The sequence below is a fragment of the Ascaphus truei genome, chromosome 3 (assembly GCF_040206685.1).
Source record: "Ascaphus truei isolate aAscTru1 chromosome 3, aAscTru1.hap1, whole genome shotgun sequence".
Taxonomy (NCBI): Eukaryota; Metazoa; Chordata; class Amphibia; order Anura; family Ascaphidae; genus Ascaphus; species Ascaphus truei.
This window is the reverse complement of record NC_134485.1, coordinates 143,260,709-143,284,774: the sequence shown is the minus strand read 5'-3', so window position 1 is coordinate 143,284,774 and position 24,066 is coordinate 143,260,709. Positions and strand designations below refer to the sequence as shown.

The following is a 24,066-nucleotide window of genomic DNA, read 5'->3' as shown; positions in this document are numbered from 1 at the left end:
ATACCTATCTTCCTTCTACTGTGGTAAGTCCTCTTAAGATCAGGCATCAGTAATCATCATGGGTTTTCCCCCTTCATAGCCCTGCCCCGAGTGGTAGATGCAGGCCTGGACTCTGCTGCAGGCGTGAGCAAGAGGGGAGGTTCTGCTGACATCACAAAAGGTGGGGCTAGCTCTATATTTAGCAGCCAACTCCTGTAAGTGACGGAGTCTGCTGTAGGTCTGTCTGAGTAGTGCATCCTACTGATCGGTCCAAGGAGTTGGAGGAGACAGGCGGTCTCACCTGCGCCGCCGTGCAGGAGCAGAGAGAGGAGTGGAGAGACTCAGCCACTTTGAGTAGAGCTGATAGCATTATAGACCTGGTGGACCAATGCCCCTCACCCCCCAGCCTGGGGTGATGGGGAGAATCCAACCCCACCGCGAGGATAACCTCGGAGGTGGGCCGCGGGGTATTGAAGCCCCAGCCCAGACCATCCTGTCGGAGGAGAGACTTGAAGGGAAGGAGAGGAGGAAAGATCTGTAAGGGAGGAAAGCGGAGTATTTAAGAAGGCTTTGCTGTTGTTATTGTGGCTGCTGGAAGCTACTGCATTTGGGAGTCGCTGAACTGCCAATAAAGAGACAATCCTTTTTACCAAAGACTGTGTGTGAGTTGGAAGCTATTACCCTGGGACCGAGGGGGTTCTTCTATACAGGTCCTGTCCCATATTCCTCGGAGTATAGAAGATGGAGGCGCTGCACCACTAAGAGATCATGGAGGTTACCACCCCAGAAGCCTGGCCCTGGCTCCCCAATAACATCACGGGAAGCTCAGGCCCTCCTGTTCCACACAGGTATGCACCACCGCGACGCATGTAATCTGCCCTCACGCACCCTAGACACCACCGTAGAGTCTGGGGGGGGGGGGGGAATAAGGGTTACATATATGTATGTAGGTCTTTAGGGAAATTTATGATTAAGCAATCCGTATCAACGTTACTGGTTTTCATAAAAGACTGATGGGAAGTAAATGTGAACGATGAAAAAAAACAAAAAAATTCCACATAGGAATATGAGTACCAAAAAAATAGCTCTGCAGATACCTTTTCTGTAACGTCGTGCCAGTTTAGTCTCCAGAAATAGACAATATAGCAAATATTTATACAAATAAAACAAGCAGTCACCCCAATCCAAAAACCTGCCGAAGGAAGAAAAAAAAGACATTAGCAATTATTTACTGTTGACATTTATACAGATGTTGGCAACGTTATTCAAACCTGTGGTCCCTTTGGTGAAATGTCATGATTGCCGCACCCCCTTCTCGGCGCGTAACTGATTAAAAACAATGGGCGATTCTTCCTTCTGAGTGTTGTGTATATCCCGCTACAGTGTAAAACGGGTTGCAATAATGCTATCTACATCTGTACTTTAAACAATGACAGTATGAACTAAGGACACACAGGAACAACTTTGAGATACATGCAGTTAACTAAGGATAAAGGACGGGAAAGCTCCATTACCTTTGTGTTCAAAATGAAAAGAAGACAAAAGGACAAAAAGGGTTTGAAAAATGTTCCATTATACAGTTCTCAACACCGTTATCTTGTCTATCTCTTTTTGCATTTCATTCTTGAAGGCAGTCCTTCAGATTGTAAAAAATGTTCTGCCATTGTTTACACTTTTATAATCTAGTTGCATACCCCCAAAATTATCTATATTAAACCTAATTTCCAGGATAGATTAAGTACTGTAACGCCACTATTGTGATTTTCCACAGAACTTTATATAAACTCAGTCCTCACTATTACGATTTCTGCTGCATTATTTCCTAGATATGAACTCTTACAGCAGCATGTGTTGTATTAACAAATCTACGTAAGTACCAGCACTCACTGTCTAATAGCTAAATGATGAAAACAGTTGTAATGCAGAATAAACATTTAATAATAAAACGAACCAGAAATAAATCAAATGTGTTTGCAGAAACCAGTATCACAAATGGGCATGTCACAAAGTGAGGGGTGGGGGGGGTTTGAATGGAAGGAAAAGGGGAAAAAACATGAAACACAAGGAATATACACTAAAAACGGAGAACGGCAAGTATGCTAGGGGGGCTCATCTGGCCCATTACCCCTGGTCCAAAAGGTCCCAGAGGTACTTCCCTAAGCCTCCCTTCCCCTATAACTGGTCAAATCAGACACCCCTGAAGATAGATAGCAAACATACAGTGTAGGCTAAATACAGCTAAACACCTAATAGCAGGGCAGCAAGAATCCACTAAAGTCAATGCCAGTAGTAGAAGAAACTGTGGGCAATGGTACAGTAAAGTCTGAACACAGCTTGCAAGAAAGCAGCTTGCAAAGAAGCACCAGGAGTCCACAACAGTCAATGAAAGGTTAATGGCAATAGCAAATGAAGACAGTAATCAAACCCTGTATGAAGACAGTAGTCAAACCCTATGGCTCTGCTCCTTGTGCCGAGCACAAAGAGCAGAGCCACAGGGGTTGACTACTGTCTTCATACAGGGTTTGATTACTGTCTTCATTTGCTATTGCCATTAACCTTTCATTGACTGTTGTGGACTCCTGGTGCTTCTTTGCAAGCTGCTTTCTTGCAAGCTGTGTTCAGACTTTACTGTACCATTGCCCACAGTTTCTTGTACTACTGGCATTGATTTTAGTGGATTCTTGCTGCCCTGCTATTAGCTGTTTAGCTGTATTTAGCCTACACTGTATGTTTGCTATCTATCTTCAGGGGTGTCTGATTTGACCAGTTATAGGGGAAGGGAGGCTTAGGGACCTTTTGGAGCAGGGGGAATGGGCCAGATGAGCCCCCCTAGCATACTTGCTGTTCTCCGGTATTTGTGTATATTCCTTGTGTTTCATGTTTTATCCCCTTTTCCTTCCACCCCCCCCCCCCCCCACCCCTCACTTTGTGACATGCCCATTTGTGATACTGGTTTCTGCAAACACATTTGATTTATTTCTGGTTCGTTTTATTATTAAATGTTTATTCTGCATTACAACTGTTTTCATCATTTAGCTATTAGACAGTGAGTGCTGGTACTTACGTAGATTTGTTAGTACTATACAGGGGAATAAGGGTCCCCTTTGGTTCCGTGCACCCTGCAATTGCATTAATTTAACACTATCAGAGTGCTGTCTATCATCCCCTTTTACCCTTAGTACAGCAGCGGCAGCTTTTATTCGAGTAAAAGCCGCCGGCTGCATGCTTCTGGGAAGCGGGTAGCCGCGGCGCGTGGCGGCGCACTGTGACGTCACAGTCACATGCGCGCCCGTCTTCCCCGTCTTCCCCGTCTTCCCCAGGCTTCCCCGACACCCCTGGAGATCAAATTAAGGTAAGCGGGGGTGCGGGGAAGCAGAGGGGCAGAGCAGGAGCCGGGTTCGGGGTCCGGAAGGGGGGGTAAATTGCGCGCGAAGTGGAGGGGGGGTGCGTGGGTGAAACGCGGCGGCGCGCGGTTATTACTGGCGGCAGCTGGGGTAGATCCCGGCATGCCGTCGGCATTTAGTGCAATAAAAGATGTCGCTACTGTATGTGTTGTATGTTTTATGATGTTTGTTCATAAGCTTCCAAGCTTCTTTATAGCCTAAAAGATTATGCATTTATTGTATATTATGAAACAATTTAATTATAAATGATACAGGAGGTATTACATCACTGTATACTTTATTTGTATTGCAATTAAGCATATTTCAGTCTACCCACCACACTCTTTTATCCTTTGCACCTATATCACTTTTCTGTCTTTTCTTTTTTTTTAAATTATCTTTAAAGACACAGTCCCACCAAAAATAAATTAGATTGTCGCCCTTCATTTTTTTCCCCTAGCAGTTTTTGATTTTATTTTCCTTTTTATAAAAAAAAAAAAAAAAAAATCCTAACGCAGGGTGTTCACATGAAAACATTTTAACGTGTGCCACTCTACCAAACTGTTTTCCATGTGGGCTTCATCGCACATCGCACATTTATTTTTTGCTACATTATTCTCCAACCTATTGCTAATTCTCCATTACTACTCTCTCAGGATGTTATTTATTATGCTGTCAAACCTTTTTCTGAGCTAGAGAAGACCTTGGCCCTAATTCAAAACAATGGGACTTCAATTTTCTCCGTCCTGGGCAAAATGACTTCACAACATATTGAATAAGGGCATCTGTTTCATGTCCCCGCTTTCTTCTTCTTAGCATCTTAGGCTGCGGTCCCAGTAATTGCCACAGCGCACGGCTCGGTGTGCGCTGTGCGTGTAAGCACCGCCCCTCAATGGAGCTGGGCCCAGTAGTCACCTTCACGCTGAAGGTGCAGCCGCACCGTACTGCAAGGTTTTTTTCAACTCAATGAATTTGAGTTTAAACCTTGCGACGGAGGCGTGGCCACGCCCCCACCGGCGGTTCACCCAATGAGGGTGAACCTGACGCGTGCCGTGATCACCACGCCCCTGCAAATCCCCGACCACGCCCCCTCCCATTGCAAGCTCCCTCTTCTCCTGGAGACCGCAGATCGCGGTTACCGCTGTGCACGCACCGCCCCCACCTCCGGGCGTGCGTGTCACAGACATGACTGGGACCGCAGCCTTACTCAACTCATTCTCTGTATCTCAGTATTCATCATTGAAATAGAAGCACCCACTTGTACATCTTGATACTTAGCCCACACAGGATCATATGAAATGTTCATTTTGACAGGGATATATACCTTTCATTCCAAGTTTCACTACAATCATGAGAGGAACACCAACTGGGAAAAATATCAGACAATACCCAATGCTGAATGCTATAGCTCCAATTTCTGGTTTGCCAATGCCTCTGAGAAGTCCACCATAAATACACTGTTGGTGAAAGAATAGAACATTGTCATTCAAGTCAATTGGACATTAGGGGGTCTATGCACTAAGCAGCGAAAAAAGGCATTAGCCAGTTTTTTAATTCGCCATGTTTTTGACGTGTTAAACTCGCTTTATGCTGTAAGGGCCGAATCCCTGGCGAATGAATGCACCACCACCATTTGATAAAATGGCGAGTAACCGGTGTGAGACGGCTGCCTGGCGAAAAGCTACCGAGAAGCCGTCCCCTGCCGAGATGTGTTTGCAGCAGAGAGAGATCCACCGCTCTCTCTGCGCAAACATCGGCACATTAAAAATTATTTTATAAACCATTTTTATTCATACTGTAGATGTGCAGGTGGTCTCCGGAGCTGAACCGCATTGGTTTCAGGTCCGGGGACCCCCTGCTTCCTGAGATACAGGCCCCTTTATGAGGTGCCGGTATCCCTCTACATTTTAATGTCCCGATCACGTGACCGCGGAATTTAAACAAAGCAGAGGTATACCGGCACCCCCTAAAGAGGTCTGTATCTCGGGAAGCAGGGGGTCCCCGGACCTAAAACCAAAGCGGTTCAGTTCCGGAGACCCCCTGCACATCTACAGTATGAATAAAACACCCATATCAATAAACACTCATTCCTTACCTTTGCGGCTATGTGCTATGGTAACGAAGCAGCATGAATATATTTGTAATAAAAGTGTACAGTGAGCAGGGGGTCCCCTGAGCTGAACCGCATTGCTTTGTGGACCAGGGACCCCCTGCTTCCTGAGTTACAGGCCCCGGTATGTGTCATCGGGTGGGCAGTGTCGCCGCCATCTTTATAGCGTCCCATACGCTACGTGCCCGCTATAAAGATGGCGTCGACACTGTAACTGATGCCCCAAAGCGGGGCCTGTAACTCGGGAAGCAGGGGGTCTCTGAGCCAGAAATCAATGTGGTTCAGCTCAGGGGACCCCCTGCTCCCGCACAATATTATTAAAATACTAAAATACATTAATGCTGCTTCATTACCATAGTGGATAGCCGCTAAGGCAATGAAGGGGTTAAGGCATAATACAGTAATGGGCAAAATGACTATTACCCACAAATGGATAATAGTGCATTTGTCCATTTTAAATACATAAAGAACAATAAATACATTAAATACATATAGCACTCACTCTTGTCTGGCTTCCAAGATGAAGGCCATCCTCATCTTCATCCTGCCCATGCCCCATCCGCTTCTGCAAAACAGAAACAAGAATAAAAACATCCAATGTAATGTCCCCTAACCCCTTAATCACCATAGCGGTTATTAACCGCTACAGTCATTAAGTGGTTAACCCACCCTCACCCACCACTCGGGAGTACTACATACCCTCCCCCACTAACCCCCCACCCCATGAGGCCTAACCACCCTCACCCACTACCCACAAGGGTGGCCTACCCACATACCTTTGAAGCCAATACCCCATCCCCCCACCCCAACACATACAGTACAATAATGTGCCAAATAACTATTATCCAGATATGGATAATAGATTATTTGGCCATTATTAAACACATTAACTAGCATAGTAAAATAAAGAAACTTCTACTGACCTCATCAATAAGAAGGCCCCGTCGCCAGCATAATCCTTGTCGTCCGTTGCCAAAATAATACATAGCCAAAACATTGCAATGACATTCACATATCAATGAACCCCTTAATCACCTTATCGGATACTAACCGCAAAGGTAATTAAGGGGTTAAGCCATCCTGGCCAGATACCCACCCTTCACACATTCCTTTGTACAGTGGCTTCATCATGAAAAAAAAAATTCAAATAAAAATAAATAAATAAACATATATATATATATATATATATATATATATATATATATATATAAATAAATAAATAAACATATATATATATATATATATATATATATATATATATATATATATATATATATATATATATATATATATATATATATATATATGAAGACAACAGAGAGAAAAAGCAACCTTGTAAAAAGCACATGGACATAAATTGAAGTGTGACAAAATGGAATTTATTGAGGTGAATAAAACAGGGGATAAAGTTTAAAAGAAGAGGGGGGCTCAACACTACCAGACAATGTGGACCTGGAGGCAAGGGTCTAAACATAGATACAAAACATGACATGCACAGGACACAGGGGGCTCCGTGTGAGCACACCTGTATAATAATCAGCCTACACTGAAAAAATGTATCCACATTGAAAATCACCATATAAACATGTACAATGGTTGCATAGTGTGGACACAAAGTTTGTATTGGTAGCAAAGTGAGATATACGTCACCATTCAGTGTAGGGATGTCACAGGCAAAAAGGTAGGTCTAAACTCCATGTCAGGTGAAAAGAGGTAGGGGCCCCCCTCAGCAAGACTCCCACTCCAACGCGTTTCGACGAGAAACTGTCTTCTTCTTCTTCTATATATACACATGATGAACCAATATACATATAAATGTCTCAGGGTTAACAAAAACATGCTGAAATAAAAATACCACTTCTCCATAACATCCACAATGAAATACACTGCTATTTCCTACACAAATCAAATGTAATCATCCAATCTAAAGCATCAAATGCCAATCAAAAGCCTCAAATGCCACTCAAAACATTGCCTTTACATTGTATACATGATGCATAAAATCAAAGCAACATGTAGACGCTGCAAATCAATGTTAACAATACAATATTCCAAAGAAAATAGCATTACATCAAAAAAAGTCTACTATGTAATCCAATAAAGTCACCATCAATCAATTTGCATACATTAATTACATCCCAAAACAATTAAAATAGCATCCATACAAATTACACAATTAACTATAGCAACCGTTAAAGAGAACAAGTTACCATCATACAAAATAGAAGGACACCAAAAAATAAAATATACAAAAGCAAGCCTCACCATGACCTAAAGTACAACATACAAGCCCAAAAATTACATCTATCTAATTATAAAATACATTCAACACACATATATGCATAGCAGCATAGCCAAAATCATTTAAAATAGTGCAAAGCAAGCTTTTCAAACACAATCATTTCTTACCCTGTATGTATATATATCTCTAAACATACGTACATAAATACATACAGTGGCAAGAAATGATGTACCAAAAAATAACCAACACATATAAAAAACAAAAAAAAACAAGTTACATAAAATACCTTTCTTTTGTTCACTTACCATTACTTCACCCACTCACCGACTCCCGTTGAACAGCTTACTCGTAAACCAATATACGAACAGGAACCCATAAAATAATAAACCAGAAAATAATAAACATTAAAATAATTTAAAAAAAACAATCCACGGGTCTTCTATTTGTAATCCATCTTCATCTGCATTCTTCTTTCTTTCAGCTGCGGCTCTGTTCCGGGGTCTTCTTACCGTCTGCTGCCACGCCCTTGTCTCCTACTTCTTTAGGAGGTCCTTCCTCCTCGGCGTCTGGCTTCAAAATGAGACGACATAGTCTTTTAAAGGCCTATGACGTCACATTTTCGTCATGGTTCCCAGGGCCCTGATTGGGCCGTGAAAACCATGTGCTTTGGCCAATAAAAAAAAAAATGATGATGTCACTTAAAGGCAATCAGAATGGCTTTGCTTCAATTGCCTTTAAGATGACGTCATTAAAAGAAACATGGCCGGCCTCACATGATACAGTAGCCAATCAGAGGGTGGGAACTCCATCCCAACTCTGATTGGCTCTAGTACACCATGTGACAGAGGCTTGGGGGAGAACGGATATGACGTCATTGAAAGCCTGTCACATGGTACTAGAGCCAATCAGAGTAGGGATAGACTTCCCACGCTCTGATTGGCTACCGTACCATGTGAGGCCGGCCATGTTTCTTTTAATGACGTCATCTTAAAGGCAATTGAAGCAAAGCCATTCTGATTGGCTGTGTTTTCATTGCCTTTAAGTGACGTCATCATTTTTTTTTTATCGTCCAAAGCACATGGTTTTCACGGCCCAATCAGGGTCCTGGGAACCATGTCGAAAATGTGACGTCATAGGCCTTTAAAAGCCTATGTCATCTCATTTTGAAGCCAGACGCCGAGGAGGAAGGACCTCCTAAAGAAGAAGAAGACAACGGCGTGGCAGCAGACGGTTAGAAGACCCAGAACAGAGCCGCAGCTGAAAGAAAGAAGAATATAGATGAAGATGGATTACTACTAGAAGACCCGTGGATTGTTTTGTTTTATTATTTTAATGCTTATTATTTTCTGGTTTATTATTTTATGGGTTCCTGTTCGTGGATTGGTTAGCGAGTAAGCTGTTCAACGGGAGTCGGTGAGTGGGTGAAGTAATGGTAAGTGAACAAAAGAAAGGTATTTTATGTAACTTGGTTTTTTTTGCTTTTTACATGTGTTGGTTTTTTTTTGGTACATCATTTCTTGCCACTGTATGTATTTATGTATGTATGCCTAGAGAGATATATACATACAGGGAAAGAAATGATTGTGTTTGAAAAGCTTGCTTTGCACTATTTTAAATGATTTTGGCTATGCTGCTAAGCATAGATGTGTGTTGAATGTATTTTTTAATTAGATAGATGTAATTTTTGGGCTTGTATGCTGCACTTTAGGTCGTGGTGAGGCTTGCTTTTGTATATTTTATTTTTTGGTGTCCTTCTATTTTGTATGATGGTAACTTGTTCTCTTTAACGGTTGCTCTAGTTAATTGTGTAATTGGTATGGATGCTATTTTAATTATTTTGGGATGTAATTAATGTATGCAAATTGATTGATGGTGACTTTATTGGATTACATAGTATACTTCTTTTGATGTAATGCTATTTTCTTTGGAATATTGAATTGTTAAAATTGATTTGCAGCGTCTACATGTTGCTTTGATTTTATGCATCATGTATGTAAATGCAATGTTTTGAGTGGAAATTGAGGCTTTTGATTGGCATTTGATGCTTTAGATTGGAAAATTACATTTGATTTGTTTAGGAAATAGGATTGTATTTGAGTGTGGATGTTATTGAGAAGTCGTATTTTTATTTCAGCATGTTTTTGTTAACCTTGAGACATTTATTTGTATATTGGTTCATCATGTGTGTGTATATATATATATATATATATATATACATATATATATATATATATATATATATATAAAACATATGTATATGTATGTGTGTGTGTGTGTTTTTTTTGTATTTTTTTTTTCCATGATGAAGCCACTGTACAAAGGAATGTGTGAAGGGCGGGTATCGGGCCAGGATGGCTTAACCCCTTAATTACCTTTGCGGTTTTTATCCGATAAGGTGATTAAGGGGTTCATTGATATGTGAATGTCATTGCAATGTATTGGCTATGTATTATTTTGGCAACGGACGACACGGATTATGCTGGCGACGGGGCCTTCTTATTGATGAGGTCAGTAGAAGTTTCTTTATTTTACTATGCTAGTTAATGTGTTTAATAATGGCCAAATAATCTATTATCCCTATCTGGATAATAGTTATTTGGCACATTATTGTACTGTATGTGTTGGGGTGAGGGGAAGGTGTATTGGCCCCAAGGGTATGTGGGTAGGCCTCCCTTGTGGGTAGTGGGTGAGGGTGGTTAGGCCTCACCGGGTGGGGGGTTTGTGGGCGAGGCTATGTAGGCGTCCCGAGTGGTGGGTGAGGGTGGGTTAACCCCTTAATGACTGTAGCGGTTAATAACCGCTATGGTGATTAAGGGGTTAGGGGACATTACATGGGATGTTTTAATTCTTGTTTCTGTTTTGCAGAAGCGGATGGGGCATTAGCAGAATGAAGATGAGGATGGCCTTCATCGTGGCAGACGGACAAGGGTGAGTGCTATATGTATTTAATGTATTTATTGTTCTTTATCTATTTTAAATGGGCACATTCACTATTATCCATTTGTGGATAATAGTAATTGTGCCCATTACTATACTGTATGTTAGGGGGGTATAGGGGTTGTTGGGGTAATATATATATATATATATATATATATATATATATATATATATATATATATATATATATACAGTATATATATATTTATTTATTTATATATATATTTATTTATTTGGGGCTGTTGTGTGTGTTTTATTGTTATTTTTATTGTGGCTAGCGGGGGTGGGTGAATTTGGTATTAGCCCCAACGGTGGTTTGTTTAGGGCTTGCGGGTGGGTAGCGGGAGGGCTTAACCCCTTCATGACCGTAGCGGTATTAACCGCTACGGTCGTGAAGGGGTTAAGCGCACCCGCAAGCCCCCCGCAAACCCTAAACAAACAACAAGGGCCAAATACCCTCTTCACCCACCCCCGCTAGCCACAATAAACCTGGCACGGCGGCTTAACCCCTTCATTGCCTTAGCGGTTAGCCGCTAAGGTAATGAAGTGGGCTTTAAATGCATTTTTCCTGCATGGGATGCATGGCGGGGGGCTCCAGTGATGGTATTAATGGTATCAGCTCAGGAGACCCCCGGCATCAATCCCAGCCAGGAAAAAGCCCAGATTTTTTTCTAAGTGCCGATCCGCCGCTCATCCGCAGCCTCTCACCATCAACTTGCCAACTTTTTGTGGCGTGCCGGATTCGGCATAAAAACACCATTCTAGAGTGGTGAATAGCGGCGCAAAGCTACTTGCCACTACTAGAATACAGCGTAGCGGAAAAAAGGCTAATTGAGGTGAAAAGTGCCATCTCGCCTCGCCGATGGCGGGAAAAAAAAAACCGCCAAACACATTGGCGTTTTTTTTGATTCTCGCCACGTTTTCGCCCCTTACTGAATAGGGGTAGGCATTTTTGGCGTGAAACGGGCGAGAAGTGCCTTTCCGCCGCTTACTGCATGAGGCCCTAGGTATCTTCCAGGTACTGGAAGGTGTCCTGTGGGATAGCACTGATTAGTAAATATGGCCCCGTACTGTATGTTTAAGACCATATACAATTTGCTAATTGAGGCACAACTACTGTATGTTTCTTTAATCATTACTGTATTACTGTATCTGACCTATGTATTTGACATGTTAGACCCTGGGATCATAAACAGGAGCTACTGTAGACACCTTCCAGATTAGGTTGCTTTTCTGAATAAACATTTTGGTACTAATCTGCAACATTGTCAAAACTTGCTTCTTTTAGATCGCCCTTGTCCGTTTGCGAAATGCCGAAATATACTGAGGTCCATATATCAAAGTAATACTTTAGAGCTTTTCTATATATCAAGGTTAAGAGAGGCAATTTTGGCTTGTGTTTCTGAGCATCAGTGTTTGAAACTAAATTCAAGCTTTATTTTATGATGTAATATGGGAGAATGAAGTGGAGAAGTTCATTGACATTTCTAAATATTGATACAAATATTTATGTGGGTGGTTATCATAGATATATTTTTTGTCATGCAGGTACTACCTTGATTCCCATCATATTTCTGTGCAACAAGCAATTGAATACTTACACTCAGTGAATCGAAGACATAATGCATGAGGCATATGAGCATTGCTTGAGAGATCAAGGATATTATATCTCTGGGGAAAATAAACAAAAAGCTGCAGTCGGAATGGATTCACAATAGCAATAAGCACAAAGGCAAGAAAAACAATACTCTGAAAAAATGCATATTGGGCCCTATTAATTAAAACATATAAAAGCCTTTTTACCAACGCAGTACAGTATGTCTGCAATATTTTTAGCACAGAATATCAAAGAAGTAATTATTGCAAACTTACTTATTCACATGCTATTTAGCAAAGTCCAATACCTGGAGATATCGGGATAGCTTAAATCCCTGCCTAGCTTTAACCCTGAAGTCTACTAAGGGGTTAATAAAGTTCCAACTCTAAGATCCACATAACTAACTAACTTCACTCTCCCATTGGAGCATCTAAACCATGATTTAGAGGATCCTATAGTTTAAAAAAAAAACATATCCTATGCAACACATTACAAATTACATAAACAATATTACAAAGTGTAATGAGTTTTAACCCCTTGTAAAGTGGGTGCAAGTGGAGGCAACGACAGGGGACTTGCGTTTGAAAAAATAAACGTAGGCTTTTATTCAGTCAAAATGTAACGCTCGGCCTACCCACAAGCCAGACGAGACCCTGGGACTGAGGTGGAAAGGGATAATACCACACACCTAACAGTAAACAGGGGCATGGCCGGAGTGTGGAAGTAGCGTAAATGGTCCGGGTAACAACAATAGAAAGAGAAAGGGGAGGAACGGAGGAGTGGTCTGAGGAAAGACCTGATAGGAGGGAAGTGTTTGGGAAGCTGGGACCTATCGGAGCAAGGGGAGGAATGAGGAGCGGCCCGGGGGAGGACCTGATAGGGGAAAGGTGTCTGGGTAGCTGGGGCCTGTCACAGCAAGGGGAGGAGCGGAGGAGCGGCCCGGGGAAGAGCCTGATGGGAGGGAAGGGCCTGGGGGGCGTACCTGATGGGGAGAGGCAGGGAAGCGCGTGGAGTGTGCGCCGCATCATCGTGGGCGGAGTCAGGCACCCGGCGCCAGTAAATGGCATCCTGGGTCCGCGCGCGCCCATATTGGTGACGCGCAACCCGGAAGTGTGGGGGCAGCAGGAAAGGGAGCCGCAAGGAACGAGGTACACCGCCGTGGAGCCTGGGTGGCATGTAAGAGAGGTACGGAGGTGCTGGCAGTGGGTATGTCCGCAGCGCGGATCCTTACAGTTCCCCCCCTCGAGGGTCGGACTCTGGACGAACCATCCAAGGTTTGAGGCGTGGAGATCCGTATGCGAGACCCATGAATGGTCCTGAGGTCTGCATCCCTTCCAGTGAACCAGAAATTGGAGTTTGCCCCTGGAGATGCGAGAGTCAATGATGTACTGGATCTCGAACTCCTGTTGTCCTGGTACAATGGGGGGAGGAGGCCGAAGCGAAGGATGAGAGAATCGTTTGCCTTGGATAAAGGGTTTCAACAGTGAGACATGGAACACGTGCGAAAACTCCGGACCTAGGAGAATGCATGGGAAGACGGGTAGGATGAAATCCGTAGTTTACAAAAAACGGTGATTCTTGAGTGGACTCGTTTTTTAGAGAGTTAATCGCGAATTCTGCCCAAGAGAGCAACTCAGCCCAATTATCCTGAGAATCAGAAGAAAAACAACGCAACTACTGTTCAAGGGACTGGTTCATACGTTCAGTTTGCCCATTCGTTTGGGGGTGGTAGCCTGAGGAAAACAGAAGGGTAATGCCCAACCTTTGGGAAAATGCACGCCAGAATTTAGAAACAAATTGAGTATCCCGATCCGAGACAATGGACCACGGGACGCCATGAATACGGAAAATCTCCTTTACAAAGATATCTGCCAAAGTACTGGAATTGGGTAGACCCTTGAAGGGAACAAAATGAGCTTGCTTGGAGAATCTGTCCACAATTACAAGAATAGTAGTCATACCATTAGACGGGGGAAGATCAACGATGAAGTCCATGGCAATGTGACTCCAAGGACGGTCTGGGACCGGGAGAGGTTGTAGAAGACCAGAAGGCTTTTGACGGACAGATTTGTTTTGTGCGCAGACTGGGCAAGAGGAGGTGAAAGCTCTAATGTCCTTTATCATATTGGGCCACCAGAAAGTTCGCCGAATGAGATCCATAGTCCTCTTAAACCCGGGATTGGCTGCAGATCTGGAGGAATAACGCCATTCAAGAATTTTGGGATGAAAACATGGAGCTGCGTAAAGGCAACCATCAGGAACTTCTAGCCCTTCGGGGACCTGTGTTTGAGACTCCAAAATCTTATCCAGTATGTCAAAAGAGGCGGCAGAGATAAACAATTGGGGGGACAGAATACTTTCCGGAACCTCCTGTGACTTCTCCTCAGTGATAAACTGACGGGACAACGCATCTGCTTTGATATTCTTTGTCCCAGGTATATATGAGATGGTAAAGTTTAACCTTGAGAAGAACAACGCCCAACGAGCTTGACGAGGCCCAAGATGGCGAGCACCTTCAATGTAAAAAAGATTTTTGTTGTCTTTCAGGATCAGAATGGGTTCCTTGGTTCCTTCCAGAAGATGTCTCAACTCTTGTAATGCCATTTTGATGGCCAACAACTCCCTGTTCCCCACGTCGTAATTTCTTTCTGCTGAAACTTTTTTTTTTAGAAAAAACCCCACAGGGGTGTAGTTTATTTTCGGGGGTGGTTCTTTGAGAGAGAACCACACCGGCTCCCACGTCGGAAGCGTCAACTTCCAAAGTAAAGGAGAGGGTAGAGACGGGATGTCGCAGAATGGGGGCCGAGACAAAGGCCTTTTTAGGAGAATCAAAGGCCTGGCTGGCCTCCAATGGCCAAGAGGAAGGATCGGCCCCTTTCTTGGTAAGGGCCGTAATAGATGCCACCAAGGTAGAAAACCCAGCAATAAATTTCCTATAATAATTTGCGAAGCTGCGGAAACGCTGGATCGCCTTTAGCTGAGGAAACGCTGGATTGCCTTTAAAGAGTTAGGTTGTGGCCATTCGAGTACAGAATTGAGTTTCTCTAGATCCATGGAGAACCCTTGATCCGAGACGATATATCCGAAGAAGGTAGTTGAGGATTGATAGAAGACACACTTCTTCATCTTGGCGTAGAGCTTGTTGGCCCGTAAATGAGAGAGCACCATCTTGGTATGGAGAATGTGTTCCTCGAGGGTTTTGGAAAAGATAAGGATATCATCCAAGTAGATAATTATAAAAGAATTCAAGAGGTCACGAAAAACCTCGTTCATAAAGTCTTGGAAGACTGCAGGGGAATTGCACAACCGAAATGGCATCACCAGGTACTCATAGTGACCTCTGCGCGTGTTAAACGCGGTCTTCCACTCGTCTCCACCGCGGATGCAAATCAGGTTATACGCCCCCTTAGATCAAGTTTGGAGAAAATCGTCGCTCCTTGTAGCCTATCGAAGAGCTCCGGGATAAGAGGCAACGGGTAGCGATTTTTGATGGTAATCTTGTTTAGACCACGGAAATCGATGCACGGGCAAAGCGTCCCATCTTTCTTTTTTACAAAGAAGAATCCTGCTCCGGCAGGAGAGGTGGACTACCAGATGAAGCCTTTTTGAAGGTTTTCTGTGATATACTCGGACATGGCCTCTGTCTCAGGCAGGGACAATGGATATGACCTGGCTTTAGGAAAAGGGGCACCCGGAATTAAGTCAATCGGGCAGTCGAAAGAGCGATGCGGGGGAAGCTCTTCGGATTTGGCCTTACGGTAGACATCCAGGAAGTCCGAATAAACATCTGGTAAGGTGGCGCCCTGCGGGGAACTGGTCTCCAATATGGCCAGTACCGCAGCGGGCGGAGTAGAGGATTCCACCTGGGAGGATCTCCATTGTACGGGAAACTCGGCTGTCCAATCAATGATGGGATTGTGTAGTTGCAGCCATGGTAAACCCAGGATGATTTGAACCGAAGGGGAATGGATGACATCAAAAGAAATTAGCTCTAAATGTCCATCCTTCATAGAAAGCTCAATAGGAAGTGTCTCCAAAGAAATAAAGGCTGGCTGCAGGGGTCGTCCATCGATAGCCTCCAAACCGACTGGAAAGGCCTTCTTCCAGAGTGGAATATTGTGCTGGACAGCAAAAGCCTGGTTAATGAAATTCCCTCAGGAACCAGAGTCGAGGAAGGCCAGAGCGGGAGTTTGGGTGCTGGTATACTTGAGAAGAACAGGCAGTATGAGACGTTTGGGAAGCACCTGTGCGGGAGAGGGAAAAGAAGAGATGGTACCCAGAGAGATTCCCTCGTACCTCACTGGGCACTAGCGTTTTCCGGCCTCAAGGGACAACGCAGCAGGATGTGCCCAGGAGATCCACAATAGAAGCACAGGCCTTTGTTTCTCCGACATACTCTCTCCATGGAAGGAAGTAGATGACTGCCCAGTTGCATTGGTTCCGGAGCTTCCAATGCTGGTAGAACAGGAGCAGGAGACCTGGAATTAGAAGATGAAGAAACAGAAGGACGAAGATGTTGATGTTCAGCCCGCCTCTCCAGAAGTCTTTGATCCACTCTGATGCACAAAGCGATTAGGGCCTCCAGTGAGGATGGCCTTTCATGAGCCGCCAGCTTGTCCTTTAAGGATTACGAAAGTCCCTGCCAGAACGCCGCGGAGAGTGCCCCATCATTCCAATCAGTCTCAGCCGCGATAGTCCGGAACTCCAGAGCGTAACGTGCCACTGATCTTCGACCCTGCGTAATGTGGAACAAGCGGGAAGCAGCCATATCACAACGTCCCGGGGTGTCAAAGACTAAACGGAATTCACTTTTAAAGTTAGGGAAGTTGTAGGTGAGTTCAGGCTTCAGCTCCCATATAGATGAAGCCCAGGCCAGGGCGTCCCCAGTAAGAAGGGAGAAAACATAAGCTACTTTGGTACGATCCGTGGGGAAGCGAGAGGGTGACAGTTCGAATTGTATCTCGCACTGATTTAAAAAACCACGGCATCCAAGTGGGTCCCCCGCATATTTATTGATCGTAGGGATACGTAACTCCAAAGGGCCCGTTCCTTCACGGGAGACAGTGGGAGGGATAACGGAGCTGGAGATATAAAGCTGGGGAATCTGAGAGGTTAGGGTAGCAACCTGTTGGTTAAGTGCAGTAACCTGGTTGTCCTAAAAGGTAAAGTGTTTGGAGATGGTGGTTTGGGTATCTTCCACCTGAGGGGGGTCTGGGTCTGTTGAGCTCTGCATAATGTAACGCTCAGCCTGCACACAAGCCAGACAAGACCCCGGGACTAAGGTGGAAAGGGATAATACCACACACCTAACAGTAAACGGGGGCACGGCCGGAGTGTGGAAGTAGCGTAGATGGTCCTGGTAACAACAATAGAAAGAGTACCGTACTTGCCAACTCCAGCGGTGGTAGGTATAGTCCGTAAGCCAATGGTCATGGAATGGAGAGAGCAGCGTAGTTGAGTGTCCGTAAGACTGGGTCGTGTAGTGGAGAGAGCAGCGAAGTAGATTGTCCGTAAGCCGTGTCCAAGGGATATAGAAGTCTGCAAGGTAAAGAGTCCAACGCCAAGTCCAAGGGTACCAGAGAGCAGCATAAATGAAGTCCAAAGCCAAAGGTCATTATCCAGGGAGGTCAGCAGAATATCCATGGACAGGAACAGGAACTGAAAGGCAAAAGGGGCCAGGCAACAGCAGACAGAACCTAGGTAAAGAAGCTATGCAAAGCAAGGAGGTAATGTGAGGGGAGACTAAATAGGGGGTTGGGACCTATCAGAGGAAGGGGAGGAACGGAGGAGTGGTCTGAGAAAAGACCTGATAGGAGGGAAGTGTTTGGGTAGCTGCGGCCTGTCACAGCAAATGGAGGAGCGGAGGACCGGCCCGCGGAAGAGCCTGATGGGAGAGAAGGGCCTGGGGGGCGGACCTGACAGGGAAGAGGCAGGGAAGCTCGTGGAGTGTGCGCCGCGTCATCGGGGCGGAGTCAGGCGCCCGGCGCCAGTAAATGGCAGCCTGAGTCCGCGCGTGCCCGTAGGGGTGACGCGCGTGACCCAGAAGTGTGGGGGCAGTGGGAGAGGGAGCCGCAAGGAGCGAGGTACTCTGCCAGGGAGCCTGGGCGGCAGGTAAGAGAGGTAAGGAGTAGCTGGCAGAGGGTATGCCTGCAGCGCGGATCCTTACACAAAATCAGTAACTCAAGGTACAGAGATGTGTGCAGAGGTACAATTAATGGAGACCAATAAGGGTAAAATTATATCTTGGCTTTATTGAGCCTTTATCCAGGCAAAACGTACAAAAACAACAAAATAACAAACCCTCCCTTTGTAAGGGTTAACTTCATTCCCCAGACCCTATCTGCTGGACTGGAGGGATATTCCGATTAACAGCCTATCACCCCAAAGTCTCAGGAGGTACCTTAAGCAGGTGGCCCTTCATGTCAGACTCTGGCAAGTTCCTGGGTCCTCTTTGTCCAAGAAATTTAGGTCTCTGAGCATCTGTGTGCCTTGATTGCAGCACACCTTTTGTGCTCAAGACAGTGTCTGTGTGCAGGCTTCTCTGCTTTCCTGTGTCAACCCAATTGTGAACCCAGGACACCTCTCCTGTTTCTCACATCAGGATTTTTCTAAGAGACCTAATCAGCCAGGTGGAGTCTGGTTGATTGCCTGAGGGCAATTAACCAGCACACAGAGAAACTGCATCTAAATCCATCAAACAGTGGTATGTCCCTGTTACATACCTCCCCTGTTTGTGGGAAGCTCGGGCTTACCATAGCCAATGTCCATCCTTCCACTCTCACTAGATATATCCCTGCAGCTCGAATGAGAGTGGATGGAGAACAAGAACTCTCAGTCCTGCTGGGATTGGAGTCCTTTCTCCAGGTCAGTAATGTCTCCTCAAGAAGGTGTTTGCGTTTTGCGCGAGGAGGACTTTTTCAAAGTACAGTCTTTCTACTGACCGCGTGGTCATGAGATTTACCCTGCGTTGGGCGATTTGTAGGTAGACTGTATGGTGACAGTCACAGAGAGTTCATGCAAATAGCTTTCTCTCGTCATCTTTCCATGGACTCCAATTTAGCACTAAATGTCCATTCCTTGTAACCCCTGCTCAGGTCTTGCAAAGCCTTTGCCGGCTTACTTTTGTATTCTGTCTGATGTTCGGAATCTATTTCTACTATCCTAGACTCGTGCCATTTCATGGTATCATTAAAAGAGCATTCAAGAATAGATATTATAGTATTCAGCTCTTGAAGCTGTCCTTCTGCACTTCTTTTTCCACTCAATGCAGTTTCCAGTTCAGCTTCTATGGAATGGAGTTGCGATTCCACATCTCCCAGTTGACTAAGAGCAAGGCTTAAATCTGTTTCTTTTTCTCTATTTCTGATCTGCAGCTACCAGTGCTCCTCCCGGACGTTGTCCAGCTGCAGTCGGGCCCTCTCATTGTCTAGCAATTTGCTGTCATCTGCCATCTTGGCCTCATAGCGCAGTGTCAGGCTGGCCACTTGACAAACTGACACCTCTTCACTCTCTTCCTTTTTGGTGAGCTGTATCTTGAGCTCAAAAATCTGCGTCTGCAGAGCTGTAAGTTGCTGGGATGTGTGTTTAGCTGCCAGCTTTAGCTCTCCCACTTCTAGGCTTTGTTGCAAGTTCCTCATCAGCGAGAGATCCCTGTTTCACGAGTGCATCTTGCAATTCTCCTCTCAGGGTCTCCATCTCTTCCCTGTGCTTTCTCTGAGCTTGCTTCCACATATCCTTCATATTTTGGAGCTCTGCAGATATCACCAGGGTTGTCGCTGTTTGCTATTTCCCCACCTCTTCTCCTGGGCGTACGGACTTATGGGGATTGAGCAGCGGCTCTGCTTCTCCATCTCTTGCTCTAGTTTCTGGACCTTCTCATGCTCCCTCTCATATAGAGTCACATGGCCACTAAGCTTGGCCTCCAGCAATGCGCTGGTGATGCTCAGGGTAGCCTTCAGTTCCTCATGATGTTATGCAAGAACATACTTAGTTCTTAGACGTTCCTGTAGCACTTGTACTTCTTTAGCAGTCTGCAGATTTTCTTCTTGCAGAGTTCACGGCTTCTCCTCGGCATTCTGTAGGTCTATACGCAGATGTTGCAGTTGGTTCTGCAGTATGTGCTCTCCTTGTGTGCGTTGCTCCAATGCTTCAAACTTTTCATCCTCGAATAGTTTCTATATTTTTTGTAGCTTGTGCAGCTTTTCCTTCTTTTCATTGACATGGTCAGTCAAATTAGAATGTTCTGCTTTCAACCTTGTATTTTCTCTTTTTACAGTTTCTATAAATTTGAGGCCTCTTCATAGTCCTCTTTCCACTTATGCCCTTCTGAGTTGAGACTCTCGGTCTCCTGGCATCAGACCTCTATCTCTAGGTTGAGGGTGTGAAGCTCCTTCTGAGAGACTTTAAGATCCATATTAAAGGGGTCATGCACTAAGCTCCGTTAAGTCACTTTTAGAGCGCAAAGTGTTCTTAGAACGTGATGTTGCACTCAACCCGATGAATTAAGCGACGCAAACAGGCACTTTGCGCTCTAAAACTGACTTTTTTCAGGAATTTTTTCTAAGTCCAACTTTGCTCATTTGTAACCCTGTTTGCGTTAAATTCGGCCCTTAAGCGGGATGCATTAAGCAACGCAACTTTAGCGTATGCGAAAGTTGCATTGATCAGAACACGTCAGGTCAGTGTAGACGCAAAAAAAGCTGGACTTAGAAAAAAATATTGCTTTTCATTTTTGCATGCGCAAAAGCCATACAACAGGCCGGCGGGTGTCCCCGGCTGACCCCGCGGGGGGGGGCCCGAGGGAGCCCGGGGTCCTCGCGGGCCTGCGGTACCAATATTGCACCTACAAAAATAATAAACAATATTTATAATGAAATACACCCCCCTAACATATACAATACAGTAATGGGCAAAATTACTATTATCCACATATGGATAATAATGAATTTGCCCATTTTAAATACATATAAATTACAATAAATACAGTAAAAACACATTACACTTACCTTTTACAGGCATCAACAATGAAAACCGTCTTCATCCTCATCTTCATCCAGCCCATGCCCCTCTGGTGCTGCAAACCATGCACAACAATCACAATAGCCAATGTAATGTCTCCTAACCCCTTAATCACCATAGCGGTTATTAACCGCTACAGTCATTAGGGGGTTAACCCACCCTCACCCACCACTTGGGAGGCCTACATACCCTTCCCCACTAACCCCCCACCCCGTTAGGCCTAACCACCCTCATCCGCTACCCAGCTGGGAGGCCTACCCACATACCCTTGGGGCCAATACCCCCTTCCCCCACCCACAGTACCCACAATAAAAACAATACACTGCCCCACAATAAACATCATTATATTTATTAAATACATAACCCACCCCCTGTGCCCCCCCATAAATACATGATTTATTATTTTACATACAGGGTTCATACCGCAGGCCCACGTGAGTCCCCGGTGGGCCTGACGGGTCACTCACAGACCTACAGGTTACCAGCAACATGTTTCACACAGGGTCTGGAGGCCTGTTGGTGGGTCCCGCCAGGCGACATGGCCCACCAGGTGTTCTCTGCGGGCCACCGTGGGCCACAATTGGGTCCCCACGGTAGGCCCGCGGATGTCTGGGGGCTCCGGGTCAGACCCACAGGTGTCTGAGGGGCCTCGGGTGGTTCCCACGGGGGTCTGGGGACCCACGGGTGGTCCCTACGGGTCCGCAGTTCTCCCACATATGTGTGGCCACCGGTTCTTTCCCGCAGGTGTCCCCCGTGGACCCGGCAGCCTGGTACCCGTGGAAAGTCCGAGGATACCTCAGGTGGTCTCCAGAGGTCTCTCGCAGACCAAAGGAACCAATCCTGTGTGTAAAAAAAGTAAACCGGACCTATACATTAAATACATACATCCAACCACCCCCCCCACCCCCAACACATACAGTACAATAATGTGCAAAATAACTATTATCCAGATATGGATAATAGATTATTTGCCCATTATGAAACACATAAAACATTCATAAATCTAAACATGAATTTTTAATCTTAAAAACACCACATTGCATGTTACAATAAATCCAGCATTGATTGTAAATATAAACCAACAAACCAGCAGCTTCACAAATGTATATGAAATGTCACACAATTGCATGGAGTGTGTACATGATGCAATTAATCTGTGCATCATGTACAGTAACACTATGCAAAATATATGTAACAATAAAATACACTATGAACAATTTCCCCTAACCACCAATGCCATCATGAAAATCAAATAGAAACTAAGCAACATCAATACAATTACCATCAATCAATTAATCCGTTTCCTAAAACAGTTACAATACAATACAAATCAATTATACAATTCCCTATTCAATTCCTAAAGCCAAACCATTGCCAAAAGAATTCTAATTGAAAGTAACCACCATCATTCTAATCTAACTACCAGAAAGAAGCCTTTAAAAATAACATGCAACTAAATACAAATTACATTATTCACACCAATGAATGTCTAAATACAGTTGATAAATACATTAGCCATACATGAAAAGAACATAAACATTAGCAAAACAATCAATTATTATCCCTGTATGTCTTTACATATAGATAGATATACATAACATATAGGGGCAATAATAGAGCATAAAAAACAATGCATTTAGATACAAAAATCACATAGAATACACCCATTCAGTGTCCGTGCATACATACATACATGCATGTACATACATACATTCACGGGCATTAAATGGGACTGAAAAAATAAAAGACATTAATCAAAAATCCAAAAAACCTGTAAAAGTAAAAATAATAAACTTTTCTTTTGTTTACTTACCATTAGATGCACACTCACCGAAATCCAGGCAACCCAGAAGCACTGGAACCCATCCACAGGTAACCATAAAATAATAAACCCTTACAATCCATAACGGTGTCTTCTTTCTTCTATTTGTAATCCTTCCCGTCTGTCTTGGGGTCTTCTTTTCTTCTTTGGGGTCTTCTCCGTCTTCTTCCGTCTTCTTCCGCCACACCCTTCTTCTCTTCTTAGGAGGGGAGGTGTTCCCTCCTTGGCGACTGGCTTCAAAATGAGGCGATATAGGCTTTTATAGGCCTATGACGTCACATTTTGGTCAAATGTTTCCCACGGTCCTGATTGGGCCGTGAAAAACATGTGATGTGGCCGGAAAAAAAAAGATGACGTCATTTAAAGGCAATGACGCCAGCCAATCAGAATGGCTGAGTTTCAATTGCCTTTAAGATGATGTCATCAAAACAAAGATGGCCGGCGACACATGGTACGCTAGCCAATCAGAGCCTGGGAACTCCATCCAAATTCTGATTGGCTGAAGCAAAGCCTCTGTCACATGGTCTACTTGAGCCAATCAGAGTTGGGATCGAGTTCCGACTCTCTGTTTGGCTAGCGTACCATGTGTCGCCGGCCATCTTTGTTTTGATGACGTCATCTTAAAGGCAAGACGGAAGAAGACGGAGAAGAACCCAAAGAAGAAAAGAAGACCCCAAGACTGACAGGAAGGATTACAAATAGAAGAAAGAAGACACCATTATGGATTGTAAGGGTTTATTTTTTTATGGTTACCTGTGGATTGGTTCCAGTGCTTCCGGGTCACCTGGATTTCGATGAGTGGGCATCTAATGGTAAGTAAACAAAAGAAAAGTGTATTATTTTGACTTTTACAGGTTTTTTTTGTTTTTGATTCGTGTCTTTTATTTTTTCAGTCCCATTTAATGCCCATGAATGTATCTATGTATATAAATACATTCACTGACACTAAATGGGTGTATTCTATGTGATTTTTGTATG

At 44.3% G+C, this 24,066-nt stretch overlaps 1 protein-coding gene across 2 annotated transcripts in view; it reads right to left on the bottom strand.

Moving 5' to 3' along the window:
• Nucleotides 1–24,066, bottom strand: part of LOC142490976 (multidrug and toxin extrusion protein 1-like) — a 164,475-nt gene that overhangs the window by 35,361 nt on the left and 105,048 nt on the right. For both annotated transcript variants that reach the window (XM_075593336.1, XM_075593338.1), the window contains 3 exons: nt 12,253–12,322; nt 4,687–4,819; nt 1,077–1,171 (listed from right to left, as the gene is read on the bottom strand). In XM_075593336.1, coding sequence (XP_075449451.1) covers nt 1,077–1,171; nt 4,687–4,819; nt 12,253–12,322 — 298 coding nt within the window. The remainder of the gene's footprint in view (nt 1–1,076; nt 1,172–4,686; nt 4,820–12,252; nt 12,323–24,066) is intronic.